The 21,952-nt window shown below is 45.7% G+C and overlaps 1 protein-coding gene across 6 annotated transcripts in view; it reads left to right on the forward strand.

Moving 5' to 3' along the window:
- ADGRD1 (adhesion G protein-coupled receptor D1) overlaps positions 1–21,952 on the forward strand; it is a 139,187-nt gene that overhangs the window by 6,370 nt on the left and 110,865 nt on the right. For 4 of the 6 annotated variants that reach the window (XR_003795350.1, XM_029234414.1, XM_029234430.1 and 1 more), the window contains exons 3-5: positions 1,932–2,015; positions 6,245–6,367; positions 21,146–21,325. Coding sequence is in view for 5 of the 6 variants with exons in the window: in XM_029234414.1 (XP_029090247.1) it covers positions 1,932–2,015; positions 6,245–6,367; positions 21,146–21,325 (387 nt within the window). In the remaining variant the exon portion in view is untranslated. Of the gene's footprint in view, positions 1–1,931; positions 2,016–6,244; positions 6,368–20,837; positions 20,880–21,145; positions 21,326–21,952 lie in introns of those variants that run through there. The other 2 variants (XM_029234421.1, XM_029234438.1) reach the window with 2 other exon arrangements.

Below are 21,952 nucleotides of genomic sequence, written 5' to 3' on the forward strand. Positions count from 1 at the left end.
AAATGGCTTTTTGATGATGGCCATTCTGACCGGTACGAGGTGGTACCTCATTGTAGTTTTGATTGACATTTTTCTAATAATTAGCAAAGTTGAGCATCTTTAGTAGATATTTTTATGATTTTTGGGTTTTTTAAATCAAGAATAGGTTAAGTCCTTCATTTTTTCAAGGGTTCTTTTATATCCGTTAGCATGATTTTATTGTTATCTTCATGAGAATGTTGTACAGTTCTTATTCTTTTGTTCTTAAATGTCTTGGCTGCATTTATAAATGAGAACCTTTCTTCTGTTTGTTAGAATTATTATTTGAATACAGGAGAGCTATTGACATTTGCATATTTAATTTGTATCAGCCTCCTTACTAAATTCTTTTATTGTTTGTAACAGGTTTTCACTTACCAAATTCTTTTCTTATTTGTAATAGTTTTTCATTTTCACTATCGGGCATATATCATTTGAAAATAATGATTATATTATCTCCTCTTAAAAAATGTCTTTGGGCTTCCCTGGTGGCACAGTAGTTGAGAGTCCGCCTGCCGCTGCAGGGGACGTGGGTTCGTGCCCCGGTCCGGGAGGATCCCACGTGCTGCGGAACGGCCGGGCCCGTGAGCCATGGCCGCTGAGCCTGCGCGTCCGGAGCCTGTGCTCCGCAACGGGAGAGGCCACAGCAGTGAGAGGCCCGCGTACCGCAAAAAAAAAAACAAAACACGTCTTTTACAATGAACAACACAAAGATTACTTTATTAATTTTATCTTTTTGGTAATCTGGCAGACACTCAAGGCAGTTGATTATTATTTAGTCATCTGGGCCATTATTTCCACTTCTGGGAACTGTTCACAGAGAAATAATCCAAAAGAAGATTCAAGTTAGCAGAACAATTCAATGTGTGATGGTGTAGCCTCTCCAGGGACTATTACCCAAACTCGATTATGAGAGTTAGAGAGAAAAAAATAAATCAAATAATTTGTATGGAATTAAGTGAGAAGAGCAGAATAAAAAAGGACATATCTGCATACAATGATGTCTATGCAAAGTACAAGGAACATAAAGGTAATTTTGAAAGGATTCATTTTTAGGATGGTGGAAGCAGAGAGATAATAGAAAGATCAGGACCAATGCAGGAGACGTGTATGGAGGACACCAGTCGGCTGGGTGACTCCTGAGGGGGCATTTTATTCCTTGTCATAACAGATAGGCTAAGAGTACAGTTATCTTATAGATTATCATCAGAATGAAACGAGGAAGTATTTGGTAAAGAACCTTACACAACGTCTGCACAGTATCGGCGTTGGTTTCCTCCTCTTTTTCAACCTCATTTTTTTTTTTTTTTTTTTGCGGTACACGGACCCCTCACCGCTGTGACCTCTCCCGTTGCGGAGCACAGGCTCTGGACGCGCAGGCCCAGCGGCCACGGCTCACTGGCCCAGCCGCTCCACGGCACACGGGATCCTCCCGGACCGGGGCACGAACCCGTGTCCCCTGCATCGGCAGGCGGACTCTCAACCACTGCGCCACCAGGGAAGCCCTTCAACCTCATTTTTTTCTCTTGTCTGACTGTATCAGCTATGTCTTCTAAAACGCAGGAAGTAATAATGGGATAATGGACATTCTTGTCTTTTTTTCTGACACGTATGGGTGTGCTTCTTGTGTTGCACCATTAGGCATGGTGGCTTTTATTTTCTTTGGTTAAAAGGTATCTCTCTATTCCTATTTATTATGTTTTATTCTGTAAAAACACTCATTTAATTACTGAGTTTTTTGAACACTGGGAGTGTGTATTGAATCTATTCAAATGCCTTTTGAATACATCCCACAGTCACTCTGACACTTTTACCCTTTCCCCAATTCCTGATGGAGGTGGTAAGTGATTCCTTATGTCCAGCTCTTTCTTTCCTAATGGTGATGTAACATTTTTATTCTTTTCTCCCCCAAGGGTTTGACGTCTTGGCTTCTGCTTCCCATTACTGGCCGTTGGAAAGTGTGGATGGGATCCACGAACTTCAGGAGACAACTGGAGGTAGACGGGGTGGGGACAGTAACCAGGGCCCCAGGAATGCACTTTCCCTAGGGAATCAGGGGCCGTTGGGAGGGAGCAGGGAACAAAGAGCATCCACTCTGAAGTCAGCCTCGATGACGGAGATGAATAAACATTTGTGTAGCTTCCCCCTAATCATTGTTATGGCAAAGGATTTTACTAGAACTTTTATATGTTTTTATGGTTGAAGGACAGAATTTATGCTTCAAAACATTAAGATGTGCATTTCGTCCAACAACCTTTAAACAAATGCAGTTGTTTTCAGCTTTAAGCAGTACATGATGGGTCAGTCTCTGGACAAGTCCCGATGTACGTTTTCTAGGTAGGCACAAATGGGGTAATCTACATGCCTGCCAGAGCGGGGGCCCATTGGAACCTAGGGCCAAATGTCGTGCCAACGAAGACTGACCCCCCTGTTTGCGGGGTCATGATTTCACTTAGCAAATGTACCCCCCCCCACCTACCTGTCAGCTCCTCTACACGTCACTGGAAGCCCTCCTGTGAAAAGATCCAACATCACCTAAGATGCTTCCAAGGGTCCCCAATTCCATGGAAGATAAAGTTTCTATCTGAAGCAATTCAGACCTTGTGAGAAGGAGAAACCCCAGACAGCCCTGAGCACTTTTTGCATTCCAATAAGAAGCTTTTTTGAAGTCTGAGTTTTGAGTGATTTGGGATGCTTTGACATTTTAATTTTTATTTCCTTATTCCACTTGATCATGTCCAACGACTGATGTGTATAACGGGAGAGTTATGTACGGCCATCCTGGCACGCGCTCAGATTGTCTATACAGGTTCTTTGTAATGGATTAAACGCGCCCCCCCCCCCATTGTTGATTGATTACTATGCTTTCCACACCAGCACGCTGGTGTTTTCCTTATTCCTGGGACTTCATGTGCTGCCGTAAATTGCCACATCAGATTCTAAAACCTTTTTTTTTTTAATTTGCAAATTGAGAAGCATTACAGCTGAAGTCTGCTGGCATCCTTAGAGGAGCTCAGTCAAGGATCAGGTGGTCCTGTGTAGGGCCACCGGAGGCCCTGCCTTATTCTGCGTTGCCTCTTGCTTGTCTGCATATCAGGCAGCAGTGGCGGCCACAGGAAAACCTGGGCTGGGCCACTGGGGCTCCATATTTTCTCGAAATAGTCTGTACCATAGGGATGGAAGGTCCCTCTGATCGTTATTTGATGACTACCTCACGTTAAAAGAAATGGTTTCCCCTTGTTATAATCTAATTTTCTTTTCTCAGGGCCTTTACTTTAAAGCCTTTGAAATGAGATCATTCCAAGTGGAAATTGCATTGTCAAAAGAGCTCCTTGTTTAGGACCCAGGCGCTATTTTAGGAATTACTTCAAACAGAGCTCCAATAAAGATCCGTATGTCTCTCCTCACCCCCTCAACTCATTTCATCACCATAGATTATCAGATAGAATTACACTGTGGTTGAAGTGTGTTCACCCCAAGTGTTATTTTCCCGTAAATCTCGAACTCTATCGGTGTTTGTCCCAAGACACTTGAATGATGCAGGTTTCACTGCACTGTTCGTTGGGTCCATTCTTTACATTACCGCGCTTTACCGGCATGTTTCAATTTGATTCCAGGCTTCACATTTTACTCCTGGGGACAGTTGAATGGTGTTGGGAATCATTGCATGGAGGCACTGCTTTGTCATTTGTCGCTGAATTCTCTGTTGTTTTGTCCATTCGTCATAATAACATGCAGGTGTTTTCATGCCGTGTTGCTGTTTCATCAGTTCTTGTGACATCACAACCGTTAATCCTTTTGTTAAGGCTATTTTATGGCCGAGTTCAATTTCATATCTCTCAACTAAGTATCTGGATGGGAACGGGAGCCAGCAAACCGCAACCAAATACAGCGGCGATCACGCCCTAGGTTTGGGACTGAACGGGGCCGCTGGAGTTGCCCTAATGTCCCCTGAAAAAATAAGAGGGAGGTGGGGTCGGAAGAGAAAATCCAAGCTGTTTGCGGGATGAAAGGCACACTTGTCGATGCGTGTTGAGTTGAGAGATATGTCGGTTCCATTTGTTTTTTGTGTCACTCATTCATTGTGCTTTTTTCTTTTGTTGTTTTACCCAGCATTACGAACCCACAACCTCACTGTGCTTCCTCCCCATAATTCTACCTTTGTATATACCAATGACTCTGCCTACTCAAATTTCTCTGCAACCGTAGGTGAGCACACGTTTCTTCTGTGTTCTGTCGAGTTTGGATCTGCAATGAATTGAAAGGCCATTCCAAGTTGGTTCTATATGAATTCACTATATCTTGACTAGCAAACAAGCAAATAACCAGAAAAAGGGCCAAAGATCTAGGGTATTGAAGATAACAACTTCGAATTAGGTCTAAAGGAGTTACCATGGATTGCAGTATATTAGGGGGTGTCTATACGCTTTCAAGCGACCAGGGTCTTCCAGACCAGCTGCTTGTTTTCAGAACAATACAGACATAAGATGAGCAGTTTCTACAAATAGAACTTGTTTGGATTTTTAAATGGATTCTTTGGAGGAGGAAAAACATGCCCTTTGAATGGAAAATTAAAGTCGATTTTAAAACACCTCATCAAAAATTTGATCTCTTACAAACATTAAAATCGGCATTTCTTCTGTAGCTGGAATTTTTTTTTTTAATCACTAGAAGCTGTCTTCTAAGACACACCCACAAGAGTCATGGCTAAATGACTATCTTATTTAATAACCTCCAGAGCCCGTATGCTTCGGATTTTGCTTATGTAGCACAGAGCAGAATGGATAGTAGCAATTGGGCAGCTCTCTGGTCAGTGGGGAGAGTCAGCTCAGGTAATTTAGGTCTCACTCCTGATCTTTTTACAATATATAACCTGATTGCTCTTTCAACTATGGGGTGTTTCGCTTCCAAAATTAATTTTGCCAAGCAAACAGTCTGGTTTAGGGGTTTATACAGCCGCATTCAATCATGAACTGTGAGTTGCCCATGTAACTTTGTAATATGTAGATCATCTCCAGCAATAAACGAGATAGATTAAAAAAAAATAAGTTTAGGGCTTCCCTGGTGGCGCAGTGGTTGAGAGTCCGCCTGCCGATGCAGGAGACACGGGTTCGTGCCCCGGTCCGGGAGGATCCCACATGCCGCGGAGCGGCTGGGCCCCTGAGCCGTGGCCGCTGAGCCTGCGCGTCCGGAGCCTGTGCTCCGCAACGGGAGAGGCCACAGCAGTGAGAGGCCCGCGTACCGCAAAAAAAAAAAAAAGTTTAAACACGATAAGGAAAAACTTGAAGCCCTTTGAGTTGGTATCCGCATGCCAATGGTTGTCAGAAAATCTGAGCTGGGGTAGCAGTCGGTCAAAGAGCCTCCAGTGCTCTGTACGTCTTCATCTGGCTCAACGGCTCCAAGGGCAGGAGGCATGTGCCACAGGGCAGAGGGTCATCTGGGTGACTTTGACCCCAGTCAACAATACGTGACTCATCACCCCTGGCTTCAATTCTGTAAACCACTGACATCGCACGGACACCATCAGAGAGGTTTGCTATGGGAATGGGACAAACAAAAAGATGGCGGAGCTGGCGTCTCTGCCAGGACCGCTGGCCCTGCGGTCTTGTCGTTGGCGGGCTCTTCTGGGACGACTCGAAGTGTAGCTCTGCATGTCCTTCCTAGAGTTTGAAAATGAATTCTCTGAAAATCATGGGCTCCCATGTCTAGGATTGGGGGCTCTCAATGAGAACTCAAAAGGAGAGCGAGTTCACATGTAGTTTTACGTTGAAACTTGAATCTCAGTGTTTCACTTGGAAAGTCTAGTGTGAAAGTGGCAGTGAGAACCCATGAAGAGGTGGATGGAATGAAAGTTTAGGACAGTAGGAGAGTCTAATCACATGGCTTCTGGTAACTCAACTGTCGGCCAACGTAGCAATTATAATAGTGTTATATTACAGTACATAGTATACACTGGTATGATATTAATGTGATACAATATTAATAGGATAGAATACTTAATATTTAATATCGACACAAATGTATATTATTTGTGATTTAGTTCTTAATTATGAAACGTTAACTACTGTTAATATTATATAATAATATATAATGTTTGAAATATTTAATTATAAATATAAATTAACACAGTATACTTAGATGTAAGTTGTTTGTAAGCCTGACACATCTCTGGACGTTGCATCTCATGCGATCATTAACCTACAGTGTTGCCATTCTTCTCACTTAGATATTGTAGAAGGAAAGGTCAATAAAGGCATTTACCTCAAGGAGGAAAAAGGAGTCACATTTCTCTATTACGGAAGGTACAAAACTTCTTGCATCAGTAATCCAGCACAGTGCGGCCCTGAGGGTGAGTGATGAGCTCCATTCTTTTTCTTTTTCTTCTTCTTTTTTTTTTTTTAAGTTCATCTCACTGCCAGGTACCATCTGTTGCTCTGGGCCATGGCAGATGTGAAGGCGAAGTTCGGTGGCAGGATGCGTGCAAATGTCACATACGGCTTTGAGGGGAGGGGAGGGGAGGGATAGGGAAGCAGACACCTAGAATTCTAATGAGAAACGGGTCCTGGAGATGGAATTAAAACACCGTCTCATGTCTCATGAAGGTGTGAGAGCAAAATATTTAATCTTGTAAAGCAAAATCAAACACACAACAACAACCAAAAAACCCAAGAAACAAACAAAAAAGAACCCTCCATAAAAAGCAGACACAGTGATGTCACACTGGAGTTTGGATGGGGCCATGGAGTTTGCGGGAAGTAAATTGATGGTGTGGCTCACAGAACGTTATTTCTGGCTCCAGGATGTTGGCGATGGATCTGGGCGGGGCGAGCCTTTTAAGGCTTGTCCCATGGGTTTGCTCCTTTTATATCCATCAAGATTGGAGGGAGCAGTGGAGAGAGATGTCCCAGCAAGAGGTTGCTGGTCTGTGGTTAAAATAATGCACATGGACGAAACACATAGATGCAAAAGAGAAGTTAGGAACCTATTCCTTCTTTTTTTTTTTTTTTTTTTCATTTTCTATGAAAAGTAAACTGCTCTCCCGTGACAATGGACATCTGAGCCACATTTCAAAACTTTCTGGGAAATTGTTCTCTGCCATTCAAATCAGCTCCCAGTTTCCAAGTTCCATTATCCTAAGGAAATAAAACATTTTCTTTCTAGGAAAGAAGAAAGTTTAATGCAAGCCAATTTGAAAGCCCTAAGGCTTTTTGGACATCCATGGCCTTATCAAAACCGCCCTGTGATGAATTCATTGTTCTTGACTCTGGGCCATAATGGGTTACATTCCAGTAAAAGTAAACAAAAGCTTAACAAGGTGATAACATGTGGAAGGAAACGTTTTGGACTTCGCAGAACCCAGAGTTTTGAGAAAGGGTTTCGAGGTCCCAAACCACGCCAGGTTTACAAATCCACAGTTCAAGCAGTTCCTGAATTCAAACAGCCCTATAAACACAGCAGCCTTGTTTATTCCTCTAAATTTAAAACAGCCCCGCCTCAGCTACAAGGGCTAAGAGAAGCAAGAAGGCAAGCACGCCTGCCTCAGCCCTGCCCTGCCCTGCCTCGGTCAGGAAGGCAGTGAGGGGGGGGTGGGGTCTCTGCCTGGTCTCTCTCTGGGTCTGTAGGGAACGGCCTCTCCCGGAGGACAGGTGTCTCTCTACGGCCTCAGCTACCAACTGGAATTGACCCGTGTGGGATGGAAGGTCCCAGGAATTCCAGTGGCTGGGACGATCACAGATGACCAGCCTTTGAAGGCTGACTATGATGGGACAAGTGGGGCAGCCCAGCTATTGCAAATCAGAACTACTGGGAGGTTTTACCTGAACTCTGCGGTCATAAATTAAGAGGCCTCCGAGCTGACTCTGGCCTGTGGCTGCATTTCGTTTTGCAAAATCACGGAGTTAAAAACTTTTAATTAGTTGCCAATGTTGAAAAATAGGAAGATTTCACATAAAAATATGAATTTCCAATTTCTCTTGAGAAATCCAGCCCTCCCAGCTGCCGGCCCATTCTGATTGTGTGGGGCTGAATGGAACGGCCCCCTTTGTGATGGACATTGCCCTTTGTTTGGTTCATCACAGACGTCTGACCCTTTGATCATTGGGCCGGTTGGGCACAGAGCACGTTAACGGCATGGGCTCTGAGGCCAGGTGGCCTGGGTTCCAGTTCCTGTTCTAATGCTTTCTGCGGTGACCTTGGGTAACCATCTAACCTCTGAGTCCGAGTTCCTTATCTGTAAAACGGGTCAATCAAAGTACCTTGCTCATGGGGTTGCTCTGAAGACTGGCACGTAGTTGGTCCAGCATCGAGAGGCCCTTGGGGTCAGGTTTGGGTGGCTCCAAACTTCCCTCCTGTCACCAGGATCTTGGAACTCACCCGATCTGCTCGCTTGTATGTGACCCTATGACAGGGGCTGACATGGCTGGACTGACCATAACAATGACCCACAATTGCTAGTCATTTACGTCGTGCCAGTCAGTGTTCTAATCCCATTACATGTATTAATTCATTTCATCCTTAAAACAAACGAGACAGACGAGAGCTCAGGTGGTAGAGAGAGCTGTGAACTTTGGCTTCACCTCCCACCCTGTTGACAACTTTTCCTGTGTCGTGTTAACTGGAGCCTTTTAAGGTGTTTTTCGGGTGGCCACTTTCTCTAGAGAATGGCAGATATCCAGGGAAGCCAGGGAGCCTCAAGTCAGCCTCGGCCCCCAGAGACCGTGCTGCTGGGGGGCTTAATGCGAATGCAGAGGGAGGTTGGGTATTCCTCCATCCACCTCCCTTGGTGTGGTCTTCAGACAGGGCCACCGAGCATGGGTGCCATCCTAAGGACCACTGCATGCATCTCCCCATTTTACTGAGCATATCCTTTGCTCTGGTGGGTTTCCCTGGGGCCTCAAATAGCTTGTATTTCTGGGTTTAAGGAGAACAGCGAAGGTCTGTCCAGCATTTTCCAAATCAAAGTCCACGTAGCATGTGAAGTAGGTGAGATGATTTCGGGTGCACTTGGAGCGATTAAACAATTAATGGTTATGTTTTTATTTTAAGATAGCTCGTCAGAAGCTTAAGATAGCTTTCATAGGTATTCTTTAGGATGAGACTTCAGTAAGTAGTAAGCTTTGAGCGGGTGGACTTAAAGAACAGTGTTTCATAATAATAATCTAGGTGCTGTTCAGATAAGATGAAAACGTGAGTGATTAAAACGTAGGCAACATTGGATCAGCCTTTTCAGATACATTGATCTAGCGTCCTCCACATGGTTTTTGGAGGTGACAGTGGGCACAAATGTATGTCCCATTATTCTTATAACGAGACTTATATATAGATAAGGTTGTTATAATAATAATGGGTTATATATATATATATATATATTGGCCTCACTGTACAGCTTGTGGGGTCTTAGTTCCCTGACCAGGGATCGAACCCGGGCCCCAGCAGCGAAAGTGCCGAGTCATAACCACTGGACCGCCACAGAATTCCCCCAACATTTCAATAAAGAGAGAAACGCTCCCCATTTCTGGTCTGGCAGGTCGACTGTTTCCATATTTGTGATTTCCCAATTCTCTTGTCGCCTCTGTTCATAGTTTTGGCTGATTTTCTTTTTTCTAAAGAATGTTTTAGGAGACAGGATTGAGGTTTAGAGCTTTTCAAAAAAGGATAAAACATCTGAGCAGTTTAGCTGTCCCTCTCCAAGTTCTCAGGTAGAACGTGGAATCGTTTTCCTCTGCCAGGCTACTCGCTCCAAGCTCTTGAGCCCACACCCTGCTCACCCAGGGCTTCTCTCCACCCGCTCAGCCAGCTTCCCTTGTTTCTCTGAGCTGAACGTGAGGCCTGCCTTTTGGCAAATGGTGTCTCCTGGGCAAGTTTTCTCATGGATGCTGGGTGCAAATGCAGGAGGAACTTTTGAGAGAAAAAGGCTATTTGAACATTAACCGAAGGAAACACAGTCTATGTTCCGTAAATACCGAGGTGTATCACTGCCAGCTCCCACGACTAGCAAACACACAAGCGGGGAAACTCAACGTGGGAAGGGACTCTTCCTGAAATGTTCCAGCATCTTGTTTCATTCCCCTGTAGACCGTGAGAGCTCGGCTCGAGTGTTACTTTTGCAGGGATGTGTCCCAGACCAGCCGCGCTCCTCTGTCTGTGTTCTCACATCTCCCTGAATGTTTTCCCTCCAGCCCGTGCACTGGTGGGGATGACCTGCTCATTGTCTGTCTTCCTTCTTTGGCCTTTAGCTCTGTGAAGGCAGGGACTCTGTCTCGGTCACAGCTGTATTTTCAGCGATGCGTGTCAGCGTCGTAGATGTTTGATTCTTGTCGCTTGAACAGATACGTCTAGTCTAACTGTCTTTTTGATGTTAAATTCCTTTGAATGCTTCCCCAGCAAATGTCTGATGGGCTGTCATTTGAATATCACCCTCGATGGGTCCTTCTCCATTCCTGAAGGGGCCTGTCCCATTTTTGCACTCCTTGGACCTTTAGAAACTTATTTCTGTTATTGGATTAAATTCCATCTTGAGTAATTATCTCTAATTTGAGTTCAACTCTAAATCACCTTGGCTCCCCGCAGGAAAGACATTCTCTCTGCTTTACTCATTAGCTCTACCTTTCCTCCCTCTGGAAATGCGCCCTTTGCTTTTCCTCTTGTGCATTAGAGCTTCCCCTGCTTATAAACACCAGGAAGCCTGCTACAGCTCCGCAGCAACAGCTGGGAAATCTCACCATCCACATTCCCTTCTTCTCAACTTCGATAGGACTTTTTTGCCCTTTGCATTAGGTTACTAAATTTAAAAAGCTGTCAACAAAATGCTAAAATATTTGCAGAATTGAGTTTCAGGACGGTAATTTCCAGAATGGTCTGCTGGATACAGGCTGGGCATGGATCCAACTTCTGTCTCCCTCCGATGACTGGGGGTTATGGGGCTGTTGGAAAGCCGCCTGATGGAGCCTCAGAGAGAAGTATTCATTCAGTACGCCCATTTCGCAGAGGGGGAAACCGAGGCCCAGAGGGAGCACAAGACAGCCTAGAGCCACATGGCGATTTAGTGCAGAGTATCTCAAAGTGTTGTTTCCAGACCATCAGCAGAAGAGTCTATTGCAGAGATCGTTAAAAATGGAAGTTCTCAGGCTCCAGCCCAGAACCCACTGAATCAAAATCTCCATGGGTGAAGCCTGGGAATCTGTAGTCTTAGCCAGGACCTCCAGGTGATTCTCATGGACCGAATCACAGAACTGGCCAAGGCTGACTCCGTCCCACAGATGTGTTTTGTTTGCTGGCATTATGTCGATTCTCACATATTTTATATTTTAATCAGCTTTCTGAATTGTTCTCGACAGGATGGGTGGGTCCAAATAGCCTGGCTCACTGTTTGCAGAAACAGAGCCTCTCTCACGGTGCTTTAAATGTTTTTTTTTAAATTAATATCTAATTCCTATATAAGAGAAAATTTCATTAAAAAATCTATACTTCTGCCTTCTCTTAAAAAAATCAGAAAATCCGACAGTGTTCCCTGCCCACTGGTTACTGACTGTTTCCTTTGGAATGGTCCAGTGGTCTCCAGATTTCCTGAGTCCCCAGCGTTCTCAGTTCCCTGCTTGCTGAGACTGAAGGGCAGCTGCCACTCACCTGTTGGTCTCATAATAATGAGAAGAGAAATGGTTAGTGTGAAAGAGAGTCCTACAGCACCAGGCATTTCTAGAAGAAATTAAACAGAGCCTTCTTGGGGGGCAAGAAGGGTAGACATGAGTAGTATTTGATATGCAGTGTTTGATCTGAGAAAGTGTGTCTGCATGTTGAAAGATACAGCCTGAGCTGCCTTCGAGAAACACGCTGGCTGTCTTACAGAGTCAATCCTCCTGGCAAGATGGGCTTTTGAGTTTACGGCCTCTGTCGTGTACACTAAAGTCTGAGAAACACTGCCCCTTTGGGTCTCTATCATCTTTCTCTCTGCATTTCATATATCACATGTTCTCCTACCACCGCAAACTCAACTATGGCTGAAGGTGGAACTCCTTATCTTTCACCCGGTGTCTCTTCTGTTATCCAGATTCCCCGCCACTATGACCTTCAGCTCTTTTTCTCTCAAAAGTTTGCTCTTCGCTGTATCATTTCTCCCACCTTATTTGATTGTTACTTCCTTATCTTGTAATCACGGAGTCGGGGAAAAAAAATCTAAGGATACAGTGTGGAAGCGTCACCATCGTCACAGCTTCCCTTTGTCAAGTAAAAATCAGATATTATTAGGGAAGACAACACTGGTCCATGGAGGTGATACCTTGTAATGTTTCTACTTTAAGAGTAAGGTCTCTTGTATTCACTGGACCATATATAGCCTCACACTTTGCTCCTCAATTGTTCTGTGTGTCTAGGATGAATAAGAGAATCTTGTGAACCATTCTCTTTGTGTTTTTTGGCAGCTGGCTCTCCACAATATTGAGAATGGATGAGAGTAGATCACTTGAAATTTGTACCGAGGAAACTTACACAGCCAGATGTAATTCTATTCTCATAGTCCTAAAGTGGACAAAAAAAAATGGCATGTCATCCCCTTAACTCAACTTTTGTAACGTCGACTATCCAGGCAGTGAGGCAGGATGTGTTTATGCCAAAGAAGAAGGCCAAGAGCGGGTTATTTACTTTAATAGGTTGAGGTTGAATGATGTAATTATCTAAATTTCCAGTCATGCTAGAATGTTTTTAAGACTAGTGATTCTTAAATTTCATTCACTTTTAAATTGTTTTCATGATTTTTTTTAACCATATACACATAGCACCTGAACTATAATACTTATACCTTTTCTTTACATTTTACTTACTTTGATTCAATTGAAAAGGAAACTTTATATCACCCTCAAGAACTGAAAACCAATCTTGGTTCCCATAAGTAGAGGATACCTATACTGTTGAATTCTACGTGGGTACCATGGCCCACCAGAGGCTCTAAATTTGAGATGTGGCGTTTCTGTGTTAAAATGGGGATTAGCAGTTGTTACTTACATACGAATGGACTTTCTCCTTGTCACAATCAGAAGAGCTGGAAGACCATCGAGAAGGGACTCACGTGACTCACGTTATGTAAAAGCACGCCTATATGCTAAAATTTTCTTGGAGAAAGTGTCCGACACCAGAGGGGGTGGAATTGTCAACTCTTAGAAAGATGTAGGTGAAAATCCTCATATCAACCTGTACTCTGCTGAAATGCAGAGGTAGGGATCACACCTTAGGGTCTTACAAAATCAGAGTTAGGCATCTACAGCAGAACCTTGCTGGTGGACTGCTACCTAGGTGTCTGGGTCTTTTCTCAGCTTAGCCAGGAAGCCCAAATCTCCCCATCCCTCTCTCCCAGCCTGTGCTCTTTTGGAAGCACTCGGCAGGTGGTCACTCCGTAGAGACGCTCTGCCACCAGAACCCTGCACACTTGCTTCTTTCCTCCTCCTTCTTGGCCACACCGCACAGAAAACGCACTTAGAATCCTACAGTTGGTAGATTCCCTTGACATCCTCTATTCTTTATAAAGAAACCACAGCCCCAATTCTGGAGCCTCTCTTGACCAAAACCTGGGAGAACATCCAACTTCCATGCCTGAGATACGCCGTAATAAAATTGGATGTTGAACCAGCCAGATCAGATTAAAGGCCTTCCCAACCGAGCAGAATCGCTTTTCTTTTCTTTTTTTTTTTACTTTTATGAAATCCTTTTTATTTTGAGATAATTGTCAATGAACACGCAGTCAGTTGTAAAAAATAATACAAAGCAACCCAACGTACCCTTAACCCATTTAGTTGTGGGTGAAGCTGAGTGATTACGTCAAGCAACTTGAGGTGGGGAATGTCCTGATCTCCTTTGTGGGCCCAGGGTCATCACAGGCGTCCTTACAAAGGGAAGGGGCAGAGGGGCAGAGTCAAAGAGAGATGTGAGGATGGCTTTGAAGTTGGGGGAGGGGCCGGGAGCCCAGGAACGTGGGCGCCTCTAGAAGCTGGAAGAGGGTGGGAACAAATTCTCCTCCGCGGCTTCCCAAGGGGACGCAGCCCTGCTCACCTCCTGATTTTAGCTCAAGCGGGACTTCTACCTCCAGAGCCCTGAGAGTGAATCATGTTGTTATCAGGCATAGGACTATGCGGTGATTTGTAGGAAACTAACACAGAGGTACCATCTCAGATTTCCCTCCTAACCGCAGCTCTCAGACCCAAGTCTCTCCTGGCCACATCTGCCTCGCCAGCCTCACCTGCTTCTCTCTTACCCTCCTGGCCACATCTTGTCGCAAGACTGATATGAGGTCTCTGCTCCTTAAACGTTCCACGGTCCTTCGTCCTGTGCCTTCCCTTGTCCGAGTCACACCCGTTCCCTTCAGATCTCAGGCAAAGCGACCTTCAGGAAGCCTCTCTCAGCCTCCAGGGTAGATGGCGCCCTGCTCCGATGCTTGTCGTTCTTGTCTCTCCTCCCTGAGCTCATCACACCCGTCACTGGGGGGACTCCCGCGTGACTATTCACGTCGGTCTCTCCCTGCCCACACGGTAGTAAGTCCAGGAGCCCAGGGACCCCGGGGTCTGCTCATTTTTCTGCCTCCAGACCCTCCCTCATAGTGTCTGATGTATATCAGCCACTGATTAAATGTTCGTTGAATGAATGAGGGTGCTGCTATGAACTGAATGTGTGCTCCCCAAATTCATGTGTTGAAATCTTATCCCTATGATAGTATTTGGAGGTGGGCCTCTGGGAGGTGGTTAGGATTCAATGAGGTCATGAGGGTGAGGGGTTAAGGCCCTTATAAGCAGAGGAGGAAACACGGGCTCTCTCTGTGTGCACGTACCAAGGGAGGCCACGTGGGGATAAAACCAGCAGGAGGGCTTTGCTGGCAACATGATCACAGCCTCCCAGCTTCCAGAACTGTCAGAAATAGGTGTTGTTTAACCCACCCAGTCTGTGAGGTTCCGTTACAGCATCCCGAGCTTACCGTGTCAGGTGTTATCTGAGGTGAAACCACAGCCCGAGAGGGAAATTGATGGCCTTGTTTTTTTTTTTTTAAGTTTTATTGGCTTTAATATCAAAAAAATTTTTTATTGAAGTAGAGTTGATTTACAATGTTGTGTTAGTTCCTGCTGTACAGCAAAGTGATTCCGGTATACATATGTGTATTTCTTTTTGGTGTTCTTTTCCATGATGGTTTCTCACAGGAGATTGAATAGAGTTCCCTGTGCTCTACAGTAGGACCTTGTTGTTTATCCATTCTATATACAACAGTTTGCATCTGCTCATCCCAAACTCCCACTCCATCCCTCCGGCACCCACCCTTCCCTTCGGCGACCACACGTCTGTTCTCTAGGTCTGTGAGTCTGTTTCTGTTTCATAGATAGGTTCATTTGTGTCATAGTTTAGATTCCACATATAAGTGACATCATATGGTCTTTCTCTGTTTGACTTACTTCACTTAGTACCATAATCTCTAGTTGCATCCATGTTGCTGCAAATGGCATTATTTCATTCTTTTTTATAGCTCAGCAGTATTCCATTGTATACATGTACCACATCTTCTTTATCCATTCATCTGTTGATGGACATTTAGGTTGTTTCCGTATCTTGGCTATTGTAAATAATGCTGCTATGAACATTGGGGTACATGTATCTTTTTTTAAACTTATTTTATTTTATTTATTTTTGGCTGCGTTAGGTCTTTGTTGCTGCCCGCGGGCTTTCTCTAGTTGTGGTGAGAGACTCTTCGTGTGGTGCGCAGGCTTCTCATTGCGGTGGCTTCTCTTGTTGCAGAGCACGGGCTCTAGGCACGTGGGCTTCAGTAGTTGTGGCTCGCGGGCTCTAGAACACAGGCTCAGTAGTTGTGGCGCACGGGCTTAGTTGCTCTGCAGCATGTGGGATCTTCCTGGACCTGGGCTCGAACCCGTGTCCCCTGCATTGGCAGGCGGATTCTTAACCACTGCGCCACCAGGGAAGCCCACATGTATCTTTTTGAATTAGAGTTTTCTCTGGATATATGCCCAGGAGTGGGATGGCTGGGTCATATGACACTATTTTTTAGTTTTTTGAGGGACCTCCATACTGTTCTCCATAATGACTGCACCAATTTGCATTCCCACCAACAGTGTGGGAGGGTTCCCTTCTCTCCACACTCTCTCCAGCATTTGTTACTTGTAGACTTTTTAATGGTGGCCATTCTGACCGGTGTGAGGTGATACCTCATTGTAGTTTTGATTTGCATTTCTCTAATAATTAGCGACGTTGAGCATCTTTTCATGTGCCTGTTGGGATGGCGTTGGTTTTGATGCTCTCAGCATCACTCCACCACTCCAGAACATTCTTGAGCCTGCTCTGCTGGCTCTGGGTGGTTCTCATGGAAACTTGCTTTCAGCTGGTTGTCACAGTCGACATGTGTGGATAAGCTCATGTCCTCTCATGCCATTGCACTGTAGGTGGACGTGTGTCTCTCACAGGCCTAGGGCCACCTCTGTCTTGAACCAAGTCCTCTTGGAAACGGGAAAGGATGGAGAGTCTCCTTGCTCCCCCTCTCGCCCTAAAGCTGCTTCTCCAGCATCCTCCCCCGAATCAGCCACCCACAGTAGTGGTCAGGAAGGAAGGAGGGAGCCATGTGCACATCCTTGTGGTGGCATTTGGTGGGACTTTGGGGTCAGGAAGGGGACTCCTCTGTGGATTGTCAAACTTCAGCTGAAATGTTGTAAGCAACAGAAATGCAACTCAGCTAGGCTTCGGGGATTTATTGAGTGGATCCAGGTAAAGACTGTGTTCTGGTTATCGACTGCTGTGTAACAAGCCCTCCCAAACTTAGCAAGTGCAATACAATTTAGCATCACCTCTCATGGTTCTGGGGGTTGCCAGGGCTCTCACGCAGCTGCAGCCGTGGCGGCCAGGACTGGGTCCTATGAAGGTGCCCCTGAGGTGGATATCCAAGACCACTTTCTTTTTTTTTTTTTTCCAAGACCACTTTCTTCACTCACATCTCTGGCACCTCCAGCTCCTCTACATGGTTTCTTTCTCCACCAGCAGAGTCTGGACTTGTTCCATGTTGGCTTTGAGCTCCAAGAGGCAGAAAGCTGAAGCTCCCAGGCCGTTAACAGCTGCACCTGGAACTTGGGCATGGCCACTTCTGTTGACTCCGCTTGGTCAAATCAGCCAGAGGGCAGGTGGAGAAATTGGCCTGAGTCTTGGTGGAGAGCGGGAAGGTCACATGGCATGAAAGCAGATGGGATGGGAGACGGTGTGGCTTCTTTGGGAGATGGAGCGTGCCACAAGCTGGGTCGAGGTGCTTAGATAACATCACCAAAAGTTTGTGTTCCTCCATCGCTCTGGCTCTGTTCCAAGAAGGCTTTCCAGGTGTGATAGCAGTGTCCGCCCAGAGTCTCCAGGACTCCCTTTTATTGGCTGAAGCCTGTCCATCTCTGAGCCAGTGCCTGTGATTCCAACTGGTCCAGCCCATGGGAACCTGGGGCTGTGTGGTCAGCCCCACCTGATCTAGAGGAAGTAGGAGTGGGGAGGATGGTCCCCCTCCCCAAGAACGTGGAGGTGCTGTGCTGGGCGAGGGAGGATGGATGCCGGGCTGCTACATCACCTGTGGGTCGCCTTGCCCTCCCTGCTGCCTGCTGCTTTGGTCCACTTTGAGTTACCAACATGCAGGGCACGGTGCTGAGTCCAGGGGTCTGGGAAGAGCTGCTCCTCTACCTGGAGAGATTCCCCACCCACCCCTGCCTGCCGCCTCTACCCCGCCCACAGCAGACACCGAGAGGATAACGCACAAGAAGACTTCCTCGCCTAGCCCAGGTCTGTAGTGTGCATTTTTCTCCTCCATGGAATGCCTTCGAATCTTTTTTGTCTAATTCAGTGAGTGAGTCCTCTCCCAAACAACACTGTCTCTAAGGGAGGACAGAGAGATGACAGGTGCAGACTCCAGAGCCAGACTGCCTGGTTGAAATACTGACTCTGTCGCTGGCTGTGTGGCCTTAGACAAGTAACTTTACCTCTGTTGGCTTCAATCCTCTCACTTGTAAAATGGGGATTGTACTAACACCTGGCTCATAACCCTAACTGTAACCCTAACCCTAACCCTAGTCAGGAGGAATAAAAGAATTAATACATGAAAATTCTTGAGGTATTCTGTCTTGCTCAAAGTAAGTTCTCTTTAAGCAGTAGTGATCCTACTTTTCTTTATAAAGTGTTCTTTATATAGTAAGGAAATTCATTTCTTGTTTGTTCAGTGTTTTACAAAAAATTTTTTCCTGGGTTGTCATTTGTCTTTTGACTTTGTCATGGTAAATTTTTTGCCTTGCAAAATTTTATAATATTTATGCACTCAAATGTATCCACCTTTTCTTGGGACAGCTGGATTTTTTTTCTTTTCTTTTTTTTTTGGTCTTATTGAGAAAGAACTTTCCTCACGTTATTTTTTTCGGACGGATGAGGATTCAATGCTCATAAGAAGAAGAAAAGTATTGAATCAATTTGTCAATATTGCACTTCTTTTTTTTCAGATTTTTTTCTCCTTTGTATTGACAATTCCAAGTGCAAGAAACAAAGTTCCTGAAAATGCTAATATTCGAGGGCTCATTGTGAATCTTTTAAGACTCTGTGAAGACATAAATTGATATTTAAACACAAGCTGTTCCTCAGATAGAAATGATTATTTTGTAGGCTGAATGAACAAAAATGAAAAGCTTGGCTTATAGTAACCATTGTTTGCTTCAATCTTCCCTTACCTAATGCCAAATTGAATGTTTTATTTTTATTTTTCTTCCTGGACAGAAAGATATTTGGCCAAGACAGGAGTGAAAGGGCTTTTTAAATGCAGCTAAGTGTTTGGAAAAAATGGACTTTTGTGAATCCCGCTGTGACTTCGTTTCGTAACAAAAGTTTCACAATGTGCCGTGTTCGTGTCCATGTGAAATTGGTTGTTTCTGAGTGGAGAGGCATGGCAGGAAGGCTTGGGGCTTTGTTTTTGGACTCTGCGCCACTGCAGTGCAAGGCAGACAGAAGTACTGGGATGCCCCGGGCCTGGGAGTCCCCTCCACCTGCTGAGTGGGACAGTGTCTGGGGCAGCCCAGCCGCCCTCTGAGCAAACTGCTAAAGTCCCATCCTTTCGTTGGCGTGACCTGTGTCCCAGGGCACTTTTGGGGACTTTCCTTTTTCCTCAATAGCCCTGAGAACATGCTCCTTATGACTCTGAGCTCTACCCTGGAGTCTATCTGAGCCTCCTCTGTTATTTTGAGGTTCCTCTTTACATTAAAAAAAAAGTTAGAGAAATTCCAAACCAGGGAATTATATATTATTATGAATTACATATATAATTATAATATATAATTATATATTAATTAATAATTAAATATTCCCATGATGATTATATCATCATGCCATGTTTTACATGTATATATTCATCGTATTAAGGCTTTCAACCCACAAAGGTATAATGCAATGTAATTGTCACAAGACATTTGAACAACTTGTGACAAATATGTTGATCCATAAAGCATTACAGCCAGGATGGGTGGTGATGCGACAGAAGCTTGATGCTTGATGACAAATGTCTTCTTGTAATTCAGACTCTCTCGGACTGTGCCCATAATCTCACTTGAAGATAAGATACAAAGTCTAAAATTGGTGCCATTTATATAAATAAGGCCCAGGGCAAATGGCCGCCCCCGCTCCCCTACCAGCCCCATCCTGGGCCTGTTTTGATCAAGTCTGGGCACCTCCTCTCTCAGCATCAATGAAGCCTTCCCACCACAGAGCCTGGGCCAGCTTGGGAGGGCTGAGGCCGCCTGAGTTATTTCCGGCTTTCACCACCGAGTCCAGGCAGGCTGCACGCATTCTCACACACACACACACACACACACACACACTGTTTACTTATGGGCAAAGAAAGGGTAAATGTTACTGGATTCAGAGAAGCAGAGTGGAGGTAATCAGGGATCCAAAGGGCAATTCCAGGAGCCTCCGGCCAGGAGTGGCCACTGTCGCCCCTCGCCCCGGAGCCTGCCCCTGGATTGCACAGTGATCGTGGGTCAGGGTCTTCACCATCAAGGGCTGGCCTTGTTCCTTACACTCCCCCTGCTTCCAGTGATGGAGACACACCCACCAATGGGCCAGCTTGTTCATACCATTTAGTCCATGTGGAGCCTGGGGACCGGGCTCAGGACTTAGGAGTCTGCGGACTGGCCGTCTCGGCTGCCAGGGCCTTCGTGTGCCCCACTTTGATGGGAATGAACAGTTGTAGGTTTCAAAACCTTTCAAAGTGGCTTCCTCTTTGACTAGAAATGCCCTACTGGGAATTTATCCTAAAGGCATCTAATCTGAGACGTGCAGAAAGGTTTAGCTTCTAGTTCTGTTTGGGAAATTAAAAGTCGAAGGAAACTTTAAGACACAGCCATGGGGGAAGGGGTTTGCTGGTTTTTTTTTTTCTTTAAAAAAAATTACAGTTCCTGTTTATTTTATTTTTTGGCCACGCCATGTGGCTTTCGGGATCTTAGTTCCCCGACCAGGGATTGAACCCGTGCCCTCGGTGGTGAGTGCACAGAGTCCTAACCACTGGACCGCCAGGGAATTCCCTAGAGTTCCTGTTTAGAATGTCATGAGGTGCAGATACAAACAATGATGACACAGAGGTGTATTTATGGACATTGGAGGGGGTCTATGATGTAGTAAGTTTTCAAAACATGTGGCTTATAAACCGGTATGTATGAGTTGGTTCCTTTCTCTGTAAAATATGTTTATGGAGAGGCTTTGGGAGGAGCTACCTTAACTGCCGACGTCTGTAGGTCAGACTGAGTTTGGGTCTAATCTGTGTCAGTCTCTAGTTCAGGGACCTTGGGCAAACCGGACTCAAGTTTCTTCATCTGCCTAACGGGGTAAGCCGATGAACGATAATCAGGTTTTGTAGTATTTATGAGGAGAGAATTCATTTAAAACCCTTAGTAAAGTGTCTGGTACTTAGTGAGCTACCTGTTTTTATGGTTTGTATTTTCTGAATTGAGCATACACTCTCTCTGGAATGAGAAAAAAGAAAACTGCCTTTTAAATGAAAAACAAAGAGCAGCGAGAACGACCTGCTTCAGTGAGGTTAAGTCCTGTCCGTTTTTCATTAAAAATAACCCCACGCCTTTTCTGTCCTCAGGGGTCACGTTCTCTTTTTTCTGGAAGACGCAAGCAGAACATTCCAGAACAACCCCTTTCGCGTTCGGGGGACAGGTCATTTCCAACGGGTTCAAAGTCTGCTCCAGCGGTGGCAAGGGCTTCGTGGAGCTGTACACGCGTGAGAACTCCATGACGTGGGAGGCCACCTTCAGCCCCCCAGGTAAGGGCGCCGCTGGCCCGGAGGGATGCTCAGGGAGGCGTATGGAGGCCAGACGCTCCGCTGTCGGTCCCCTGGCCTGCGGGCGGTTGGGCCCCGTCCTCTCAGGGGCTGCTTGGGAGGACTTGCTGGATAGGGTGAGATGACATCCTCTGCGGAGATGTCTGCACGGCGGATGAGGGGCGGGGTCCTTCGGGCGGACGCCTGTGCTTCCCCTGACCACGGGATGACTGGGTCACCGCACCATGTTACTTAGTGCCCCGAGCCTCAGTTTCCCTAGTGAAGGCATTAATGATACTTACCTCACAGCTTGGGGGAAATTAAATGGAATAGTGCATACGGAGTGCTCAGCACAGTGGTTATTGTTTCTCCTTCTTTTCCTGTCCTTCCCCTTCCTCCTTCTACCCCTCCTTCTTTTTAGTGCTGTAGACTTGCGATGTTTAGACTTCGCCGTGAAAAAGGGTTTGGAAAAGAGGGGCTGACGATTAGGGGAAAGAAAGCTGGCGGAGGGGAGGCGTGTGGGCACCAGGCCAGCGAGGGCCTGGGATTCAGGAGGGATGGTCTGGACCAGCGTGGGGACTGGGTGTGTGCAGATGTGGCTGAGTGCGTAGGTGGGTGTTGGGAGGCCAC

The sequence above is a fragment of the Monodon monoceros genome, unplaced genomic scaffold, assembly GCF_005190385.1.
Source record: "Monodon monoceros isolate NGI ecotype Baffin Bay Population unplaced genomic scaffold, NGI_Narwhal_1 Super_Scaffold_1, whole genome shotgun sequence".
Lineage (NCBI taxonomy): Eukaryota > Metazoa > Chordata > Mammalia > Artiodactyla > Monodontidae > Monodon > Monodon monoceros.